The sequence below is a fragment of the Limanda limanda genome, chromosome 8, assembly GCF_963576545.1.
Source record: "Limanda limanda chromosome 8, fLimLim1.1, whole genome shotgun sequence".
NCBI classification, from domain to species: domain Eukaryota; kingdom Metazoa; phylum Chordata; class Actinopteri; order Pleuronectiformes; family Pleuronectidae; genus Limanda; species Limanda limanda.
Window position 1 is genome coordinate 3,841,080 of NC_083643.1, and position 22,579 is coordinate 3,863,658.

Below are 22,579 nucleotides of genomic sequence, written 5' to 3' on the forward strand. Positions count from 1 at the left end.
GAATGATGTTTTTATTGCTCAGCGTTTAATTTGCATAGTTTTTTTTTTTTTTCAAAATTCCCCAAATTCCCGAGCCAATCTTCCCATGGAAAGTTTCCAGAAAGTTTCCGGAAATTTACCAGAAACTTTCCGCCCCTTTGCAACCCTACTCACAATATACAATATGTTTTTCCATATTTAGTATTATATTTATTTTAGCCCTTTTAAAACCTGTTTATATTCAAAAACAGATATTGATTATTGCTTTAATACACAATCAAACTAATGTGTTCACTCTCCCTCCCAGTCTCGGGGACGCAGACGCAGAGTTGGCGGTTGCCGACGACGACGTGGACGCGACAGCGACGGAGACCTACAGCGGCGAGTGGAAGAACGACAAGCGGACCGGATTCGGGTCGAGCCGGCGCTCCGACGGGCTGCAGTACGAGGGGGAGTGGCTTAGCAACAAGCGCCACGGCTACGGCTGCACCACGTTTCCGGACGGGACGAAAGAGGAAGGGAAGTACAAGCAGAACATCCTGGTCAGCGGGAAGAGGAAGAACCTGATCCCCCTGAGGGCCAGCAAGATCCGGGAGAAGGTGGACCGCGCCGTGGAGGGGGGGCAGAAGGCCGCCGACATCTCCCGGCAGAAGTCTGAAATCGCCCTCTCAAGGTAGTGTGCTGGTTTGTGGATGAGTCTGTGTTTTGTTGTTTCTTCAAAATCGTAAATCGTATAAACACAGGAAGTTCTTCCAACAGTTTTGGTTCTTTCACTTCCTGTGTTTATGTTTACGCCCCGGGCTGTGATGTCATTTATATCTTTGCACCTTTCAGGGTTCAAGAATGTTTGAATCGCTGTCAGTCGACTGCGATAAAACATCAAAATGATTCTATATTACTTCAGTTCTACAAAAGCCACCATTTTTTGTATTTGGATCTGTACAGGAGGGATTGGGGGATGGAGTAGAAACACGTGCTTGACCAATCACGTGTCAGTCTCAGCTGTCAATCATTACGTTTCACCCCATTTTTAAAGCATCAAATAATCAATGAAAACCAAACTTGCCAGAAACTCACCATCGTGTGATGAGAACAACTTAAAATGACAGAAACCTTCTATGAGAAACTTTTTTGGTTTGTCAATGTCCCGTCCGCTAACATGACAGATTCAGTGATCACAACCTATACTGCAGCCAGCCACCAGGGGGCGATCCAGATAGTTTGGCTTCAACTTTTGGGCAGCTTTATATACAGTCGATGGTTTTCAAGGGTTTGTCTTTCACTGATGATGCTGCTTCTTCTACCGGTGAACAGACGGGCGTCTTCGTCATCGTTGACGTCGTCTCGCCTGTGGCTTCATTCCACGTTTTAATTGAGATCAATGAGCGATTAAGAGCAGGATTAAGGTGAAGGTGAAAGACAGGCGAGGGAGGAGCGGAGCAGTGGGCGGAGCCAGACGCTCGGACGCCTCTCAGACGGGGGGGGGGAGCTGCACGGCTGAATGAGAATGAGTCTGTTCTCATTATCACTCGGCTCACCCGACTGACACCAGGAGCACAGCTGGGGTCGGGATGTTAATGGACCTGCCCCGACCTTCTCTCTTTCTCTTTCTATTACAGTAGAAAGAAATGATTGGATTCAAGGAGCATTTCTGTGTTTTCAGCTCAGGCCTCACAGCAGAAGTTAATGAGCTGTCCTGGGACCTGTTGTCGTGGACACACGTCGATACTCTTGTCGTGTGAGGACCAAACAGATCCGGGCCTATGACCCAGTTTGGTCCCAGTCCAGGAAGATGGTTATAAATACTGTTCATTTATAGGCCGGTACTCGGTGAACTCTGGATAGCAACACAGAGATAAATCCACAGTTAAACTATATTATTTATATGTTTGATTTGCCTCATGCAGCCAATTCTGAAAAGAAATACGTAAAGTCATAATAAATGTTTGTCTCACTTATCGTGGCTGTATTTTATTTAAGCAGTATTTCCTTGAGGCCACACAAACACCCTTAGAAGTCTGAAACCCTAGAAAAGAAGTTGGTTGAGATGAACCTTGAGTTCTCAGACCACGTTGGACCACGTGGACCTTCTGAAGGACCTGGACCTCATCATCCCAACGTACAGGCCAGAAAGATGTTCCAGACACTGAAGAACTTATCACTTCCATATCAAAACCATCTATTTAAAAGATGGTTATTCCAAATGTCGGTGGACAGGAAGTCCTCCATCTACGGGTTTGATCAACTTTCAAGTTTACATGCCTATACTGTAAGAATAGATCTGATCTGGACATGGAACCAATTGATTTTTTGAAGTATCTGGTCAGACATGTTGTGTTGGCCACTAGTTTTGGACGAGGTTTCAGTTTTACTCATTACTTTGTCATATCAACATTAACTCTGCAGCTAGAAAATCCAAACTTAACACTAAAAGGATTCTTGAAGTGTGAAGTTATTGAAGTCTGCTCCTCAAAGAATTGAACTACAGCAGGTTCATCACTTTTTTGGGTCCCCTGGAAACATTTCCTGTGTCCTTTCTCGCTACTTGCAACATGTTTCTATATTTGCATGTGTTTTCTTAATTTGCAGTGACGTATATCTCGCCATTTTTGAAGTAAATGGGAAGAGGCTCTGCTAGTGGATCTATTCTAAAATGTGTAGGCTTCATTCGTTTTGGATCCTGCTGAGAAACAGACGGTGACATCACAGCCTCATTGGTGGAGAATATAAAATTGCATTTAGTTACTTTACTTCAAAGCTGATATGAACTTTGTGCAACAATAAATGAAAATCCTTCAAGTCAGGAAGCAGATACTATAACGTCAGTGAAATCCAGGAAGAGGTTGTTGTGTAACTTTGTGTTACGATGATGGAAAAGAGAGACGTGAGCAACAACGTGTGGAGTGAAAACAGCGTCAGATCGTGGGTTAGTGTCACTGAGTTAGAAAAGAGGGTTAGGGTCAGATGTTCACTATCTGATTAACGGTTAACCTTGGAACCGATCAATGCTGTGGCACTCTGACATCATGGTCAATAGCTGTAACTTATACACCGGATACTGTATGTGTGCACCGGGCACGTGTGGACGGGAGGTTTGCATGTGTCCAGGGGCCAGAGACAGAAATACTGTGAGAATGAGGAAAAGAAGCGAGAAGACGGATGAACTGGGTGTAAATTGGGAGTAAGAGAGAATAAGAAAGTGAGAAGGAGCGAGACATACATACAGAGAGAGAGAGAGAGAGAGAGAGATTTCCGCATTATGCCGACAATGCTGGCAGGTGGCCTGAGAGAGCGTGGAGGCAAACACACAAACAGACACACACACACACACACAAACTCCTGCTTACATGCTTATAGGCTTACATGTGTACGATGTCAATGCAGCTGCTGAACATGCCTGTGTTGGTAGAGGCTGCATGCGAGAGAACACACGAGCTGAATCAGTGAAGATCCAAATCCTATTAGTCCCATTAGTGTTCTGCTGAGGGGGGGGCAGCTGCTCACCGCACTCGTCCACACGCTGGAGGAGTCACAGACCAGGAGGAAGGAAGTGATGGAGAGAGCGACAGGGCCGTAAGGAGCAGCTACAGGGTCCTCACATGTTCTTTGGCTCAACTTGTAGAATCCTAAGTTTTAAAGGGTGGCTTTCGTTGTTTGTATCAGGAATGCATCAGGAACCATAAACACTGTATGCGACGGCTGTTTCAGGATCATTCAAGTAAAAGTGTGACCTTAATGAGACATAAACATCTGGATTTGTTTCTGCACGTCCTGTATAACAGGAGAATCCTCTGAAACTGGTCTCATATTAGAAACAATAAGACCCGTACACGAATCTAACTGAGTATAAATCAGCCTTTAGTGGTGGAATCACTCGGCTCATATCTTACAGACTTATGTGAAGGTCTGTGAACTTTGGAAAATGCTGGAAAATAACATTTCTGTTCGACTTATATTTTTAGTAATATATAATTTATCTACAGTGTCCTTTTAAGCAGCTCTTACATCCACTGAGCTGAGTGGGACACTTGAGCCTTTACTGACAAATCTGTCCCATCCCATCCTCACTTTCATATTTATTACCAACTTTGTGTTATTAGAATTATTTGTACGTTTTGCAGCCAGTGTAAAAGACTAATAGAGCAGACTAATAGAGCGACAGGGCCGTAAGGAGCAGCTACAGGGGCTTCACATGTTCTGGTGCTCAACTTGTAGAATCCTAAGTTTTAAAGGGTTGCTTTAGTTGTTTGTATCAGGAATGCATCAGGAACCATAAACACTGTATGTGACGGCTGTTTCAGGATCATTCAAGTAAAAGTGTGACCTTAATGAGACATAAACATCTGGATTTGTTTCTGCACGTCCTGTATAACAGGAGAATCCTCTGAAACTGGTCTCATATTAGAAACAATAAGACCCGTACACGAATCTAACTGAGTATAAATCAGCCTTTAGTGGTGGAATCACTCGGCTCATATCTTACAAACTTATGTGAAGGTCTGTGAACTTTGGAAAATGCTGGAAAATAACACTTAGAACATCCACAAGTATTTCTGTTTGACTTATATTTTTAGTAATATATAATTTATCTACAGTGTCCTTTTAAGCAGCTCGTACATCCACTGAGCTGAGTGGGACACTTGAGCCTTTACTGACAAATCTGTCCCATCCCATCCTCACTTTCATATTTATTACCAACTTTGTGTTATTAGAATTATTTGTACGTTTTGCAGCCAGTGTAAAAGACTAATAGAGCAGAGAAATAGAGTGACAGGGCCGTAAGGAGCAGCTACAGGGTCTTCATATGTTCTGGGGCTCAACTTGTAGAATCCTACATTTTACAGGGTGGCTTTCGTTGTTTGTATCAGGAATGCATCAGGAACCATAAACACTGTATGTGACGGCTGTTTCAGGATCATTCAAGTAAAAGTGTGACCTAAATGAGACATAAACATCTGGATTTGTGTCTGCACGTCCTGTATTACAGGAGAATCCTCTGAAACTGGTCTCATATTAGAAACAATAAGACCCGTACACGAATCTAACTGAGTATAAATCAGCCTTCACTGGTGGAATCACTCTGCTCATATCTTACAGACTTATGTGAAGGTCTGTGAACTTTGGAAAATGCTGGAAAATAACACTTACAACATCCACAAGTATTTCTGTTCGACTTATATTTTTAGTAATATATAATTTATCTACAGTGTCCTTTTAAGCAGCTCGTACATCCACTGAGCTGAGTGGGACACTTGAGCCTTTACTGACAAATCTTTCCCATCCCATCCTCACTTTCATATCTATTACCAACTTTGTGTTATTAGAATTATTTGTACGTTTTGCAGCCAGTGTAAAAGACTAATAGAGCAGACTAATAGAGCGACAGGGCCGTAAGGAGCAGCTACAGGGTCTTCATATGTTCTGGTGCTCAACTTGTAGAATCCTACGTTTTAAAGGTTGCGTTAGTTGTGATTTGTATGTTTTGCAGCCAGTGTTAAAGACTAATAGAGCAACAATGAGCAGGTAACACACAGGAGCATTTCAAAGGACTTTGGGGGCCCCAGGCCAAAGGGACACAGGGGGGGGGGGGCCACTTCACGAGCGGCCTCACTGTGGACACCAGTTCTGAGCCGAGGGCAGTTGACTGGTTTGCAAAGCTCCTGCATGAACAGAAACACACCGACGCCGGCGTCAGGTCACATCGCCACAAACTCTCTTGACATCCTCGTCTTTTTCACCGGGAGAAATTTGTTTAGTTTTCACACACACACACACACACACACACACACACACACACACAGACACACACACACACAGACACACACACACACAGACACACACACACACACACACACAGACACACACACACACACACACACACACACACACACACACACACACACACACACACACACACACACACACACACACACACCCCTCTGGAGAAAGTGCAGAGAATCAGATCAGTACATGTCCTGGAAGCAGCTTTATTCAACTTTCCAGCTTTTCTCATGTTCCTAATCTTGACCAAACCCCATTTTAGACGTTCCTGTTTTTGTGCTGAGCTGCGCTAATCACATCAAATTGTGGACAACGTCTCATTTGAAAACCTCGAGGCCACGGGTGGATCTGACAGGGTCAAGACATTAAAAATAAATAATTAAAGACAGTGTTAAAAACTGTAAAACTTCAGATAACTAAGGAGCATCGTGGTTGGATATTTAGAGGACAGGCAGCTCCTGCACGTGGGGGGGAGGCTTGTATTATTTTTGGGGCGGGACAGAGTGTCCTTGTTTAAAGTAGGGTGCCACTTTATGCTTAAAGGAGATCGCAACACTGAAAGTACTTGAATGCTCTTATTCCACGAGTTCAGTTGAAGCAGTCGAGAGAAAAGCAAGACTATAAGTCCAGGAATTAAATCAGAAAGTTAAAATACTTTCTATTAAACAGAAGTAAAACATGAATATTCTCTTATCTTCTTCAAAAAGCTTCCGGTGACTGTATCTCCTAAGGAACTATTATACATTAGATGATGTTTAATATTTGCCATTATCTCACCAGAACCAGCAGTAATCTACATTTAGAAATAGTCCAAGTAAAGAATTGACACTAGATTTTAAAACCTACGCTTATTCTTATCAGAATATAAGTCTTTAAGTGGGGAAGTAAAATATGAATATTCTCCCATCTACTCCACAAAGCTTCTGGTGACTGTATCTCCTAAGAAACTATTATACATCAGATGATGTTTAATATTTGCCATTATCTCACCAGAACCAGCAGTAATCTACAATTAGAAGTAGTCCAAGTTAAGAATTGACACTAAAACCTGAACCTAAGCTTATTTTTATAATTCTTTGTAACAGAGGCGGCTTGAGCCACACGTCTGAAACATATCCGGTTATTGTCAGATTTTATTAATTCGATGAGAAACAAAGTGGTGATTTGGGGAATATTTGACAAGACCAGTTACCAGTTACATCCTGGGCCTGGAAACCAGCTCAGCTCAGATTCTCCTCCACACACTCACACAGATATCTAACCCAGATTTAGACGGCAGCAGATCCCAGGACAGGACAGCCTCCCCCCCCTCTCTCTCTTCCTGTGTGCGAGTCCCAGAGCAGAACAGCAGGGTGTTTCCTTGTGGAACACCAGGAGAAGCCCTGAGAGGTTGAAACTCACTCGTGGGATAATTATGGCTGCAGATATATATTTTCTGTTGGATCCAAATGAAAAGCCCCGGTGGCTAAACTGGTTCAAGGATGATTCAGCTCTTTCATTAACTCCCTCGTCGGTGCCTTTCTAAAACTGTCGCTGACTCTTCAAGCAGATTCTTAGTGATGAGGTGGTCGACTGTAAAGATACACGACACATCTCCACGTCCTGTTACCTCTTGGCTACGAGTCATTTAAAGAGCTTTTAGCTGCAGCTTATGTCTGAAAGGTGCTGTATAGATAAAATGTATTTTTAAACATGGCCAAAATGGCCACTAAATGCAAAATAGCAGGCTTCCTGTGGCGTTTTTCCAATTGCACCCTAGACTTTTTTGTTTGTCTGGTCATGATACACCTGTGTATTGTTTTTTTGTGAAGATCGGTCAATGTGAACACATTCCGGGGGTCTCGGGGAGGCACCGTTGAGCCATTTTACGACGCCCATTGAAAATTCCTCCAGAATACGTAAATATTCACCACTTTCTAACTTTCTGCAAATTTTGGTAAGAATTTGAGCATGTTAAAGCCCTCAAAAAGCCAATTCATTTGCCTGAATAATAATAATACTAATAGTAGTAATAATAATAATAATAAAATAATAATAATAATAATAATAATAATAATAATAATAATAATAATAATAATAATAATCATAATAATAATAATAATCCTTAAAATTTCAATAGGGCTCACCTGTCAGGCAGTGCTCGGGCCCTAATTATTTTATTATTATAGGAGATCTCAGTGTTTTGCTCCGTTGCTGCTCCTTCTATCTGTGCTCTCGTCCCTGAAGTTGTTACCATCCACGCAGTCAGACCTCATAGTTCCAGCTGCATTCCTGCGATACACTTCTCTCTCTCCCACGCGAAAACTTGTCACTTTAGCGACTGTAGCCGTGGCAACCCTTTGAAAAACTTTCACTTCCTGTGTCAAATCAAATCCGTAGTGAATTCAACTTTGGTCAAATTTGACTTGCGACATTCGTGGCCGCGCCCTGTGTACCTGAAACTCAGAATCTGTCCTGAAGCTGAATCCAAGAGATGGTAAAAGTTCTTTGTAGTTTATCCGTGTGTGTGTGTATGTGTGTGTGTGTGTGTGTGTGTGTGTGTGTGTGTGTGTGTGTGTGTCTGTGTCTGTGTGTGTGAGACCTGATCACTGTTGTCACATATGCTGATGTCACTGATGTGGCTACCTGTGATTACTTAGTAGCAGTGACTCACTGTGGTTTGTGGACGGAGCCATTCACTGTTTCATCAGCGAGCCTACAAACACAACACAAACACACACACACACAGACACACACACACACACACAGACACACACACCATTAGCATTGATGCAAACCTGAAAGCTCCGCTGGTTTTCAGGTATGAATCATCCTCATCATCAACAGCTGGTTCCGAGCGACGTGACGAAGGAGGAGCTCAGACTCTAGCTCGAGTCCTGGAGTGACCCCCCCCCCCATCCTCCCCCCCCCCCCTGTCTCTCACTTCACCTCCTTCTGTGCGCTCGTCTTTCATCCCTCTGTTTGTTTTCCTGTCCTCTCTCTCTGTTTCGTCCTTTCCACCAACGTGTGTCCACCATCACCATCAACGTCTCACTTCACTTTCTACCAGCAGTGTGAATTAAACAGTTTGAGCCTCTATTAGATATATTACATTATTTGTCGTCTGATCAAATATCATAAACAAAACAAATCAGAAAACAAACACGATGCAGATTCTTCTTCTTTGGACTGAATATGACGCCATCACAGGAACAACATGAAGCTCTGTTTTTATTCCACTGGTAAAAAAACGTCCCCATCAATCCTCCTCGCCCCCCCCCTCTTGGCTTTAATGGAGGCTGTCGGCCTTTTGGGCGGCGCTGTAATTACGCTGTCTCACAATTAATTTGGTAATGATTCATTGATGGAGAGAATACGTAACACCTTTTAACTCCATCTTCTTTCTTCCCTTTCACTCTCTCTCCTGCCGCCTCTCTCCATTACTCGCTCGCCCTCGGCACCTCCATCCTTCCCGTGAAGTCTTTTCTCCTTCTTCTTTTGGACAGGATGTTGTGTTGTGTAATCAGGCGTCCTCTGAACAGGAAGCTCCTCTCTCTCCTCTCTCTCTCCTTCTCTCTCCTTCTCTCTCCTTCTCTCTCCTCTCTATCCTCTCTCTCCTTTCTCTCCTCTCCCTCCTTCTCTCTCCTCTCTCTCCTTCTCTCTCCTCTCTCTCCTTCTCTCTCCCTCTCACTCCTCTCTCTCCCTCTCTCTCCTCTCTCTCCTTCTCTCTCCTTCTCTCTGCTCTCTCTTCTTCTCTCTCCTCTCTCCTCTCTCCTTCTCTCTCCTTCTCTCTCCTTCTCTCTCCTCTCTCTCCTTCTCTCTCCTCTCTCTCCTTCTCTCTCCCTCTCACTCCTCTCTCTCCCTCTCTCTCCTCTCTCTCCTTCTCTCTCCTTCTCTCTCCTTCTCTCTCCTTCTCTCTCCTCTCTCTTCTTCTCTCTCCTCTCTCCTCTCTCCTTCTCTCCTTCTTTCTCTCCTCTCTCTCCTCTCTCTTCTTCTCTCTCCTTCTCTCTCCTCTCTCTCCTTCTCTCTCCTTCTCTCTCCTCTCTCTCCTTCTCTCTCCTTCTCTCTCCTCTCTCTCCTCGCTCTTCTTCTCTATCCTCTCTCTCCTTTCTCTCCTCTCTCTCCTTCTCTCTCCTTCTCTCTCCTCTCTCTCCTCGCTCTCCTTCTCTATCCTCTCTCTCCTTCTCTCTCCTTCTCTCTCCTTCTCTCTCCTCTCTCTCCTCGCTCTCCTTCTCTCTCCTCTCTCTCCTTCTCTCTCCTTCTCTCTCCTCTCTCTCCTCGCTCTTCTTCTCTCTCCTTCTCTCTCCTCTCTCTCCTTCTCTCTCCTTCTCTCTCCTCTCTCTCCTCGCTCTCCTTCTCTATCCTCTCTCTCCTTCTCTCTCCTTTCTCTCCTTCTCTCTCCTTCTCTCTCCTTCTCTCTCTTCTCTCTCCAACTCTCCTTCTCTCTCTTCTCTCTCTTCTCTCTCCAACTCTCCTTCTCTCTCCTCTCTCTCCTTCTCTCTCCTTCTCTCTCCTCTCTCTCCTCTCTCTCCTTCTCTCTCCTCTCTCTCTCCTTCTCTCTCCTTCTCTCTCCTTCTCTCTCCTTCTCTCTCTTCTCTCTCCTCTCTCTCTCTGGCAGTTTGATGGATCCAGACACAGGTTGTTTCCCAGGGCCGACTGGTGGGGGGGGCAGGGAGTCGTGAATGGAGAGACGATGGTAGACGAGAGGGAGGGAGAGATTTAAAGAACATCTACATGTGATGGTGTCATGTGAAAAGGAGAGTTTGCCTCCCTCCCTCCCTCCCTCCTCCTCACACCTCGACTAGCGGGCACAAACACACACACACGCTGGTGTTGAGAACACTGTGGGCCCAGCACAGAGAGGCAGAGAGGGGTGAAGAGAAACACAGAGAGGCAGAGAGGGAGAGAGAAATCAATAGCCATCGACATGCAACACTGCATCAAGACTGTTACTGTCCAGTGAGAGCAGATCAGGATGGAGGGAGGAGGAGGAGGAGAAGGAGGAGGAGGAGGAGGAGGAGGAGGAGGAGGAGGAGGAGGAGGAGGAGGAGGAGGAGGAGGAGGAGGAGGAGGAGGAGGAGGAGGAGGAGGAGGAGGAGGAGAGAGGAGGATGAGGAAGAGGAGGATGCAGGTTTTGGAGAGGCCATTGTGTACGAGTGGAGAGCCCTCGGAGAGACGGAGACACAGAGACGCTGGTTTTGTCATTGAGGGAAAAGATGTGTTTGATACAAGCAGAAAGAAAGAGAGAGAGAGAGAGGACAGGCAGATGAAAGGTGGATTGTGATGAAGAGAGAGGGAGCAATAAGGGAGAGGACGAGAGGAACACGGGAGGAAATAAAAGAAAGAGGGAGAGATTTGAGACGGAGGCTGTGAAGGAGCAGGTAGACAAAGGACGTGTGAGACATCCAGCAGACAGAGAGAGAGAGAGAGAGAGACAGACAGACAGACAGACAGACAGACAGACAGACAGACAGACAGACAGACAGACAGACAGACAGACAGACAGACAGACAGACAGACCGACAGACAGACAGACAGACAGACAGACAGACAGACAGACAGACAGACAGACAGACAGACAGAGATAGAGACAGACAGACAGACAGACAGACAGACAGACAGACAGACAGACAGACAGACAGACAGACAGACAGACAGACAGACAGACAGACAGACAGACAGACAGACAGACAGACAGACAGACAGACAGACAGACAGACAGACAGACAGACAGACAGACAGACAGACAGACAGACAGACAGACAGACAGACAGACAGACAGACAGACAGACAGACAGACAGACAGACAGACAGACAGACAGACAGACAGACAGACAGACAGACAGACAGACAGACAGACAGACAGACAGACAGACAGACAGACAGACAGACAGACAGACAGACAGACTTGGTGAAATTAGTCGTGTTAAGACATTCACCCCGGAAAGTGTTTGGACATTGGACACGTCTCTCAATGAGTTTTTCAATCGTCTCTTGTTGAATCCAACAGATGATTTCCTGATGTCTCTCACATGAGCTCAAACTGGTTTCATTAAAAAGATGAACTTAGTGCAGCTGCTCATCACCTCACGTCCACGAGTCCAGATGTTAGGTGCATGGTCACGTCTTGTTTTTCTAATCGGCCTCAACCAGGTCAACAGAAGCTTCTTTGAATAATGTTTAGTTTTCACAAAGTGAGCTGAACTTTCAAAGTATCGTCACCCAAACACAACAAACCAGTACAAAGTGAATGGAGGTGAACTGGTGAGCGTCCTGTGTGTAGTAACCAGCGTGTTCAGTGGGGACCTGAGACACCGAGGTGCACTGTTGTAGTTTTATTGTTCCAAAGGTCATTTTCCTGGAGTTTTTCATCCACAGCATTTTTGGACAATGGTTTCCTGTTCTGTTCCTCCTCATCTCTACTGTGCTTTGTTCTTAAAACGATAAGTCACCATGATTTACTGTCTGCTCCTGCAAAACTCGTCCCACCAAGAAAATGCCAGAAGTTTCCACAACAAAAGACTAATTAAAAAACAAAACAGCTGTTGTTTAAAAATCTGCTGTCTGAGCCGAAGTCACATGATCACTCAAACTGTAGAGATCATCTAAACTTCTGCTAGAAGTCCCCTGGAGCTGGACTATGAAGGGAGCAGTGGTGTATAGAGTACTTGAAAGCCATACTTGAGTAAAAGTACAGATATCTTACCTGAAAGTGACTTTGGTAAAAGTAAAAGTCACCCGTCAGAAAATGACTTGAGTAAAAGTCTTAGAGTAGCTCATATTAAAAGTACTTAAGTATCAAAAGTATCTGGTGTTGAAATGTACTTAAGTATCAAAAGTAAAAGTACAAGTACCAAAATTAAAAATGCAAAGTGCTTTTTATAGAAGTCCTATCCAGACACAAAACAACCCAAAATGTTTCTCCTCAAGATTTATCTCAACTGACTGAAAAATAATAACAACAATATGAATATAATGTATGTAATGTATAATTTTACAAATTTGAACAGATTGAGAATGTAAGAAGTACAAAGTACACATATTTTTGTTCAAATGTAACAAGTAAAAGTAAAAAGTCGTTAGGAAAATAAATACTCAAGTAAAGTACAGATATGTGAAAAATCTACTTAAGTACAGTAACGAAGTATTTCTACTTCGTAACTTCCCACCACTGGAAGGGAGTTTATCATGTGCACGATATCGTAATCTGGCTTCTTCTCATTTTGAAATGTTGTAAAATGAACATTTGCTCTGTTTATTGAACCGGTTGTGTTGTGTTGTGTTGTGTTGTGTTGTGTTGTGTCCTTGTGTCAGGACGGCCCACGCGCAGGGAAAAGCCGAGGCAGCGATGGGAGCGGCTCAGAAAGCTCAGGACGAGAGTCGCATGGCCAGGGTCACCGCCAAGCAGTTCTCCCCTTCCTTCCAGCACCCAGGAAACGGTGAGCACACACACACACACACACACACACACACACACACACACACACACACACACACACACACACACACACACACACACACACACACACACACACACACACATGGGCAGAGATATACACAACACGTGTGCCTACACATGTATGAGCAAATAAGCGTGTGTGTGTGTGTGTGTGGGGGTTGTTTATAAAGGTCAGTGCCAACCACCCTCCAGCTTTGTGTCTCTGTCTTTGTCAGTCACATTCGTACAGCACTGCAGGTATCCAACCCACAAGAACATGCACCCTGACACACACACACACACACACACACACACACACACACAACACACACACACACACACACACACACTCTACACACAGAATGCTGCCTCTTGGACAGATCTTTGGGTGTTGTACCAGCATCTTTCTTCATTTTCTTTGCCGATGACACTCTCTTGTGTTTCCTGTTGTATTGAGTTGTTTAAAACTGATGAGATCATCGAACTGTCCGATTCAAATTAGTGTTTGGCTTCTCCCCAAATGCAGCTACTTGTGTTCTAGCAAGAAATTCACAGAGATCACACATCACGGCTCTTCTATCCTCTTCAAATCTGCATCCATCCTAAACTACTGGTCCTAACTCTTGAAGCCGTACGGGGTCAAACACCTTCTGACCTTTTCCTCCCTTATGCGATCAACCGGCTCTTAGAAGCAAAATGTCGGCTGTTCTTCAAACCTGCAATAAAACCCGAGGCCGGTGCCTTTCGAGCTGTGGCCCCCCCCCCCGACACACTTTATGGAACACTCGCCCCTTTAATGCTGCAATCCCTCGCCTCCTGTGACGTCTTTATGAACCTTGTTGTCTGAGTCTGCTACATTTTATTGATTGCGTTTTACTGGCTCTCCCTTTGTGTCGGCGTTGTCTTTGTGTGTTTGCACTGATACCTGTTGTGACATCATCAGTAATCAGTGCTCCACAGCTTCACCTCCTCCCTGTTGTCTCTGTGGTGTCTCTCCTGCAGGGATGGAGGTGCAGCGTCCCAAGCGCCAGGTGTCCAGTGAGGTGGAGGGCGAGGGCTTGTCGAGCAGCGTCGGCACAGCGGACAGCCCAGATCTCTACGTGAAGAGCGCCGCCTCTGACGACCCCTCCAACGACGCGGTGACCCCTGACCTCAGCCCGCCGTCCTCCTCGCCTCCTCACACTCCGCCCCCCCCGGCCCGGCCCACCCAGCGCACCAAGAGCGCCCGCTTCCACCGGCAGACGGCCGTGGACCACGCCGACAAGGCCAAGGAGGCGGCGGAGAGGAGTGAGAAGGCCGGGGCTGGAGGGAAGACGGAGATCCAGGTGATGATGGAGGGAGGGGGTGCAGGAGGTGAAGGCAGCGGAGGTGGAGGAGGAGGGAAGGGGGAGTTCCCGCGGGCCAACAGCTGGACTGAGGACAAGAGGAGGGGGGTGCTGTCCAAAGGAGGAGGCGTGGTCAGCGGACGTGGAGCGAGTCGGACCAACGGACACAAACACAGCTCGTCCAATCACAAGTCGCGGGAGCACGGCTCGTCCAATCACAGACAGGCCCGGGGGGAGCGGTGGACGGAGTCGTCCTCGTCGGCCTCCTGGACGTCAGGGCACCGGGGGGTGCACGGCAGGGGGGGGGGGCGGCTGCTGGAGCAGGACGAGGAGAAAATCAGCAACTACGAGATGGAGATGAAGCCTTTACAGCCCAGGGACTCCACTACCCACAAGCCCCATGGGCACGGGGAGGAGAGGCCCGGGCACGGAGACGGGCGCTCGCACACGGTGCAGCGGCAGAGACACAAGGGGAGGGAGGGGAGGGAGGGGAGGGAGGGGAGGGAGGGGAGGGAGGGGAGGGAGGGGAAGGAGGGGAAGGAGGGCGGGAGAGACTCGTCGCACAAGCTGGACCGACCGGGGGAGAAGACGGATCCGCGGCCTCTGCGCCGGGACCTCACCCTCTCCCCCCCTCTGAAGTCCTCACCCATCTCACCGGGGGGGCAGGACCAAAGCCTCACGCTGAGCAAAGGCAACTCGGTAAGACTCACACTGCAACAACAACAACAACAACAACAACAACAACACTATCTGTCATTAAGGTTATTTTATACATTCACCTTATGAGAGAGTTTTGAGGCTGTTGCCACGCCGACCGGCTCCGAGATGAATCCAGACCACGAAACATTTGATTCAGAGCAGAAGAAAAATTGGAAACATAAAAAAAGATTAAAATCACAAGACGGCTTACATTATTATTCAAAGATGGGAGGAACTACACATCCCATAATCCTTTGCAAAGGATCTCTCTCTGCTCCGGGTGGGGCCTTAGTCAAGCAGCAGATTCGTTAGAGATTGTTAGAGAGAAAGAAAAAGCAGCGGTCAAATACGACATCAGTGCTACAACACGTGCAGGTAATAAACACAATGGCCTTTATTAATAATGCATCCTTGATTGCAATTCACGCAAAACAAGTGGAAACACAAACTGGTTCCATCAGCAGCACCGAGGATCTCCAACAGAACCGGATCCAGAACCAGATGTTAGTTGCTGGAAAAGAGGCTAAAGAGCAAAGTAAAATGAAGCTAATACGATAGCGATCATCTTTCCCAACCTACATCCCTTTTACATGTTAGTTAATAATTAACATAAAATCATTGATTCTAGCATCTTTGAATCTGATCAACTGGAACCTCTGCATGTCTGTTGGGCCGACATGGAAGCAGCTGTATGGAGCATTTGTCATATCTGTCATGTCACTGCCACACATTGATTTGACTAAAAGGATTAGTTGCCCACTGTCATGAGGATACATCCCATCCCCGGTGACATAACACAATGTTATCCCACATATGAAGATAATCCTGGTTGGGAGAGGCACAGCGTTTAACCTTGTGAAATAAAGAAAGATCTTTTTTGTGCCACGAGCGAGCGAGCAGCGGGGGGGGGGGGGGGATTACACCGTGATAATGTGATGTTTTGGCTTCGTCTTGGTTCGGCCTGGTGGACGGACACACTACCACAGTAATCCTGGATGATAATACGGACGCAGCATTAGCTAATGAAACCAAGAGGAAAAGTGAAAAGCACACATTGAATATACGCTACACACGTGTACACACTGAGCACATTCTAAACACACACAAACACACACATACATGCACAATTTAGTGTAGTGTGTAGAATGCTAAATATAGCTCATCGCAACTTGTTCATGTTAATATAAATGTGCTTGAAACAATGTGATGACTCTGAGTTAAGTTGGTTATCTAAGACACACACACACACACACACACACACACACACACAGACACACACACACACAGACACACACACAGGCCTCAGCGGTCCTCCGTGCACCTTAGTAACAGCAGATTGGCAAACTAGCCCCTTCCTCACAGACGGCCCCCTATTGGTTAACCAGCGCTCTGTTGCTAGGGAACAGCTTATGCCTGGCTTCAACAGCGGCCAATCGGTGGGCGTCTGTCGGTGACAAGGAGGTGAGGGTGAGTGGAGGTGGGGTGCTTGTGTGAATGTGTGTGTGTATGTGTGAGTTTGTGTGTGTGTGTGTGTATGTGTGAGTTTGTGTGTGTGTGTGTGTGTGTGTTTGCAGCTGCAGAGGAGCAAGTGAGATTTGTGTAAGACAGGTTCACAGCATACACAGATACTGTCACACTTAGATAAATATACACAGGGAGCGCAACGGAAACCATGTGAACACGGGTGCAGTCACACACACAGACACACACACACACACAAACACGCACAAAAACACACACACAGGTCCTCCTAAATCAATCAATCTGATGAACTCTATTTATACCGTGCGTGCCATGCAGGATTGCCCATGCTAAAGAAACAATAAAAAAAGAAGCTTACTCTGTGACAGTATCCTGTGCAGCATGAAACCTCTGTACCGAAATAGCACCGCACCTCTGAGTCGACTCAAAGACATCAACGAGTCGTCATCACGGAACACAGAGATGTTCGTAATTACAGCGAGATGTGTCCCGAGACGCCGGAACCTTCCCTGGCCCGCGGTAACATCACTTAACACCATGACAGTGAGATCTAAGAATTGAAATTACATTTAAATATGAGTCGTGGCTTTGCAGGTAAACCAGTGACTTTGAGATACACACATCTTAACGATTTCAAGAGAAAATGTCAACACATTGTGCAGCTGGAGGATCAGAGGCACAAGAACCTGTTTCTCCAGTGGTTTTAAGACATAGATATAGTTGCTTTTTACAAAGTAGTGCAGTGTCTGGTTGGAAAGGATGGTTTTCTTGGCCTGTGGAGATGCTGGTTTACAGATTTCTATCTGAAACTGTTAAAGCGACCTGAGCAGCAAGTAAAGACCTGCGGCACAACTTTAAAACTAAATCACTTTAATGACGGATCATGGAACAACTGAAAGGACGGTGCAACGTAAATGAACGGATTTGCAGGAAAACATCTTTACATCATGTTTGACATGTATTCAATTACCAGTTCAGTGAGTTACTTCAAACCAAAGAGATGAATCTGAATATGTACAAAGAAGAATCTGTGTGTGTGTGATCAGTGTGTCCTCTCAGGCTGGTCAACACATTTCCGCTGCTCTGCAGTTTATCTAAATCTTTCATTGGGACGCCACAATAGAAAATATTATAGTAAAGAGCTCTATTGTGATGAAAGCGTACAAAGGTCTCTGTGTCTGTGTCAGAGATACTGTATGTCTGTTTTTTTTTGTGATCAACCTTTTATTTTACTGAGAAATGTAGCAAGGTACAGATCAATGTTACAGTAATCAATAACAAAATGTATATTCACATGTACTCATACCTGTCACTGTATATAGACACACAAAGGTAAACAATAAAGGAAAAATAATAACTAGGAATAAGTCAAATAATAAAATAGAAAAAATATATATATATGAAAATATTAAATAAACAAACACAAATATACAATAGGTCTTTAATACAAAAACAATAACATATGTATGTAATAAAATCACAGGGAAATAAAATAAAATAAAATAACATAAATGAATAAAATAAAATAAAACTACCCCAAACACAAACCACCCAGCTTCCTAAAGAAACCTTAATCACATATTACAGTTGAAGCGCACGGAGGACAGTTAGGAGCGATTCCCAGGCCTTTATAGCGGATTCTTTGGCTCCATGTACTCGAGCTGTTGACAGTTCTAAATAGACAATGTCCAAGTATGTTAAAATCCATGCTCGGAAAGAAAGTGAGTGTGGAGGCTTCCAGCGTGTAGCAACAAGTTTTTTTGCAGCAGTGAATCCCGCCAACAACGCTTTCCTCTCGTCCAGGGTCAACCCCAGTCCTGATAAATCATTTAAAATGAGTGTAGCAGGCAAACAAGGCAACTTAATATTAAACAACTTAGATAGATTCAAGGAGATCATTTTCCAAAATTCTGCCACTGGTGTACACTCCCAAAACATATGAAAAAAGCTGCAGATCGCTTTGATACTGTATGTCTGTTAAACACTTTTGCAGTATTTCTAATTTAATGTCGACATGTTTTACGAGAGCATCAGAATTTAGATTAGGATAGACGTGGTCTTTACGAAGTTTGTGCCATTAAAAGAGTAACAATGACCAGTACACTTAGCTAGTTTACCAGTTGGGACAGAAAGTATTCAGTCCAGTAGTTTTAGGATGATTCTACATCTCACTGTTTCATCCAGTGCCCAGTTCAATACCAAGCCAGAAAGAAGTGTGCTCTTAATGTGAGGCAAAGTTTAAACTACCTTCTTGATAATTTGACTTTAAAAGGTGCTGTAAAGGTAAAAACCTGGCATCCCCAGAAGAAAGTGCTTTAAAACACTAATGGTGGAATCGGACACGAGCAGTCACTCATTCACTGGGTTTATATTTAACCTGATCTTTGCTTTTCCCTGAAGAGTTCTGCTCTGTGCTCTGTGCGTTTCTCAGGATTTACTCACCAGGAGGATGAAGAATAAATCAGTTCTGTTGTAGAAAAGTAAATAACATTCAGTGTTTTTATTGTCAAGTCTGAAATCACTTAGTCACACTGGAGGGCTGAAGAAACGCAGTAATTGTAGAAAATTTCCGAGCGCTATATGAGTCACTGCAGCGTGAAATTGATTGATATAATAATACATTACTATAGAACATGGATATGAATAAATGTAAGGAGGCAATAATGTGATTAAATCCATCAACATTAAACTCCCACACCTTCATTTATTTCCCCCCAAAACGGATGAGGGAAGGTAGAGTGAGTAGGAGGCAGCCAATCATTTCATTCGGTCGTGTTTATTACCTGCGAGGGCCACAGACATTGGCTTTTTTATTTTTTCAGATGATTTTATTTATTGATGGCTTGCACAGGAAGAGGATTTCAACAAACAAGATAAAAAGTGTTTCAGAAACAAATCTCCAACATCTGACAGTTAAAAACACATATAACCTCCAACTCTGCGCAAGAGGGAAAGAAGGAACCATCATTAAGATCTGAGAGTTCCCAAATGATTTAATCACTCAAAATGCTAATTGTGGATGCTTATTTAGCACAAATTTAATAATTAGATTGAAAAATAATGCAATTAATCGGTTATCAACCAATCACTTGAAACCACAGGAAATGTTTAATGAATATATCTATGCTTGTAAAACAGCATGTTTTCTATATAAATTATAAATCATTCATTTCTCTCACTGAATGGATTGAGAAAAAGCAGATGATCAGAGGATTGTATCCACCTGTGGTCCGGTAATCACCGTGACACAGATCTCAGATAAGCCATCACCAGGTTCATCAGCAGAAACCTCGTTAGCAGCCGCTCTGCACACGTTCAGTTACAACAATGTTGCACTAATGCAGCTAAACATCAGTTTGTAATGTTACTGATGCTGCTCCTCCCACTGCAGCTCCCGCTCAAATTGTTTTAGATTTAGACGTAATTAAAAACCCTTATTCCTCTCAATCGATGTTAATACCAGTAAAACAAGATTCTACATGGGGTTGAAAAGAAAAGAGCTGCATCAATGTGAATGTAAGTGAATATAGTGGATTCACATATTGACCTGGAGTGGACAGGTGGTCAGAACGACTGGCCTTCACCCACACGACCCGGGCTGTCACCCAGCATCTGCTGAGGTGTCACTGAGCAAGACACTGACTCAGGACCAGCTGCAGGCTGCTGCTCTGCAGCCGAGCCTGACCTCTGACCTCTGTGTCAGAGTTGGTGGGCTTCCCTGTGGGATCGACTCAGGATTGTATCTTTATTTGATATTATTATCATTAATCATAAGATGCTAATTGCTCCTTCAACACATGTTGTCATTGCTGCTCGGCCATTTTTCCATTTGCTTCTTTTATTGGATGTGCCTCAATAACCAGTAACACAATGAAGAACTTATCAAACTATTAAAGCAGAAAGTACTTTATTTGAAAGTAAAACATTCAAATCTAAGAAACCTCAGGCATCCTTTGGAGTGATGGCAAAATCAGGATAAGTTATATGTTAACAGGGGAAATTTTGTAATAAGCTATGGCTTTTTATTCACGTTTCATTTGTACTTAATTGTCTTTATGTGAAAAATCTCTTGATATTTTTTCAAACATTGTAAATGTATCAGATTGTTGTTGGTTTCACCTGTTCATTTCTCTTGTAGATACAAAGAATCAAATAAAAGTAGCTTTTTTATAAATACATTTACATATGTTGGTGCAGAAAAAAAAAATGAATAGAAGGTTGTTCTTTTTCCAACTTTGGGGTAAATGTCTACTTCAGCTCTGGGTGTATATATGTGATTAGTCATGTGACCACTTTAAAGCTGCAGTGAATTTATATAGTTAAAACTGCAACCAACGTCACCACAGAACAAACAAACAGGCAGGTTGACTTTCTCTTCAGTTAATCTTACTGATCTGTTTATCATATTTGTTAAGTTGATTAAAATGTATTGGCTGTTTCATTCTTCGTCGAGTATAAAGGATTGTGTGTTTGTATTTGTATGTGTTAGATATACTGTGTGTGTGTGTGTGTTCTTATTATTGACATGCTCCCCTTGTCTCTCTCTCTCCCACGCAGGCCTACAGCTCTTTCCTGGTTGTCATGGTGATTCTGCTCAACATCGGAGTGGCTATTTTGTTTATTCACTTTTTTATTTAAAGACAGCACTGCTTTCAGAGTCGGCCTATCTATGCTACAACAACTATAAATTCATGTGAGTGTCATGTCGAGTGTGCCGCCGCTCCGGGCTCCTGGTGGAAGGACTGCGACCCGGCCGGAGCTCGACCCGAACCGAGGAGCGGCGCCGCCATCGCTGGTCCGGCTGCAAGGAAGTGGATGAAAGAGGGATGAACCGGCCCAGAGGGAGATAACAAAGTCCAGGAAATGGACTTGAGTGAGCTTCAGTCGTTCACCTAGAGACTCAAGTGAGCCGGAGCGGTTCGATTCCCCGGCCACCGAGACGTCTGCTTCCACTGTCTGCAGGCAGGACTGACCAGACAGACTTTTTTCATCTTCAAATCATAGTTTTCAACAGATTTGTAACTTCTAATTTATTTATTAACATTTTATCTCATGTACAATATGTTGATGGATATATTTATTTTGTAACCCTCCACCCCTCTTTATATATCTCCTGCCTTTCGGTTCCTCCACCTGCCCAGGTGCCTGCCCAGGTGTTGCTACTGATGGTTCAACGTCTGTGTGTTTGTGTGTGAGTGTGTGTGTGTGTGTGTGTGTGTGTGTGTGTGTGTGTGTGTGTTGCTTGAGCTGCCAAGTGTGTGCTGCCTGGATACATGGTAGGTTGATGGCTCCCTGTCCACCCACGCACAACACGTACTTGTACTTCCAGCTTTGAGAGGACATTTGTTGGCATCATATATTCCCCGGCCCCTCACTCTAACGGAATGGCAACCCTCAGCCGTTCTGCTGTGTTCACACCAAATGAGATTGTGCTGCGTTACTCGCCCAAGTTTCGCCCCAGGTTCATTTGTGTTCACGCCCACTACTCCTGTAAGCAGCATTAGTAAACAACTGAGTGAACTGACAACAGTTGCTGCGATGTACAAGCCAGCGTCAGTGTGTGTGTGTGCGTCCACGAGACCATCCAGAGACGCACACAGCTCGAGGAATTTCACCCTCTCCTCCAGGAGGAAGTGATCTCAATACGCAAAAAAAAAATAGGTTTCACGTTTGATGTGAATGTATCATAACACCAACCCTGATCTAAACCTATTTCCCACCCAACCCTAGTCTTAACCCCTCAACCAGAACTTTGAATTTGTGAGGACCGGCCAAAATGTCCTCACTTGTCCAAGGTGTCCTCACTTTGTAGGGTCTAACAGCATGGTCCTCACATAGATAGAAGTACAAGCCACACACACACACACCTTGCACTCACCCAGTCCCTCTAAGCCAC

General features: G+C 44.6%; 1 protein-coding gene across 4 annotated transcripts in view; it reads left to right on the top strand.

Annotated features, from left to right (window-relative positions):
* Positions 1-21,321, top strand: part of jph3b (junctophilin 3b) — a 37,057-nt gene extending 15,736 nt beyond the window's left edge. For 2 of the 4 annotated variants that reach the window (XM_061076942.1, XM_061076943.1), the window contains 4 exons: positions 287-652; positions 13,054-13,178; positions 14,180-15,201; positions 21,241-21,321. In XM_061076942.1, the coding sequence (XP_060932925.1) occupies positions 287-652; positions 13,054-13,178; positions 14,180-15,201; positions 21,241-21,321 (1,594 nt within the window). Of the gene's footprint in view, positions 1-286; positions 657-13,053; positions 13,179-14,179; positions 15,202-21,240 lie in introns of those variants that run through there. The other 2 variants (XM_061076944.1, XM_061076945.1) reach the window with 1 other exon arrangement.
* Positions 21,322-22,579: the final 1,258 nt, after the last annotated feature.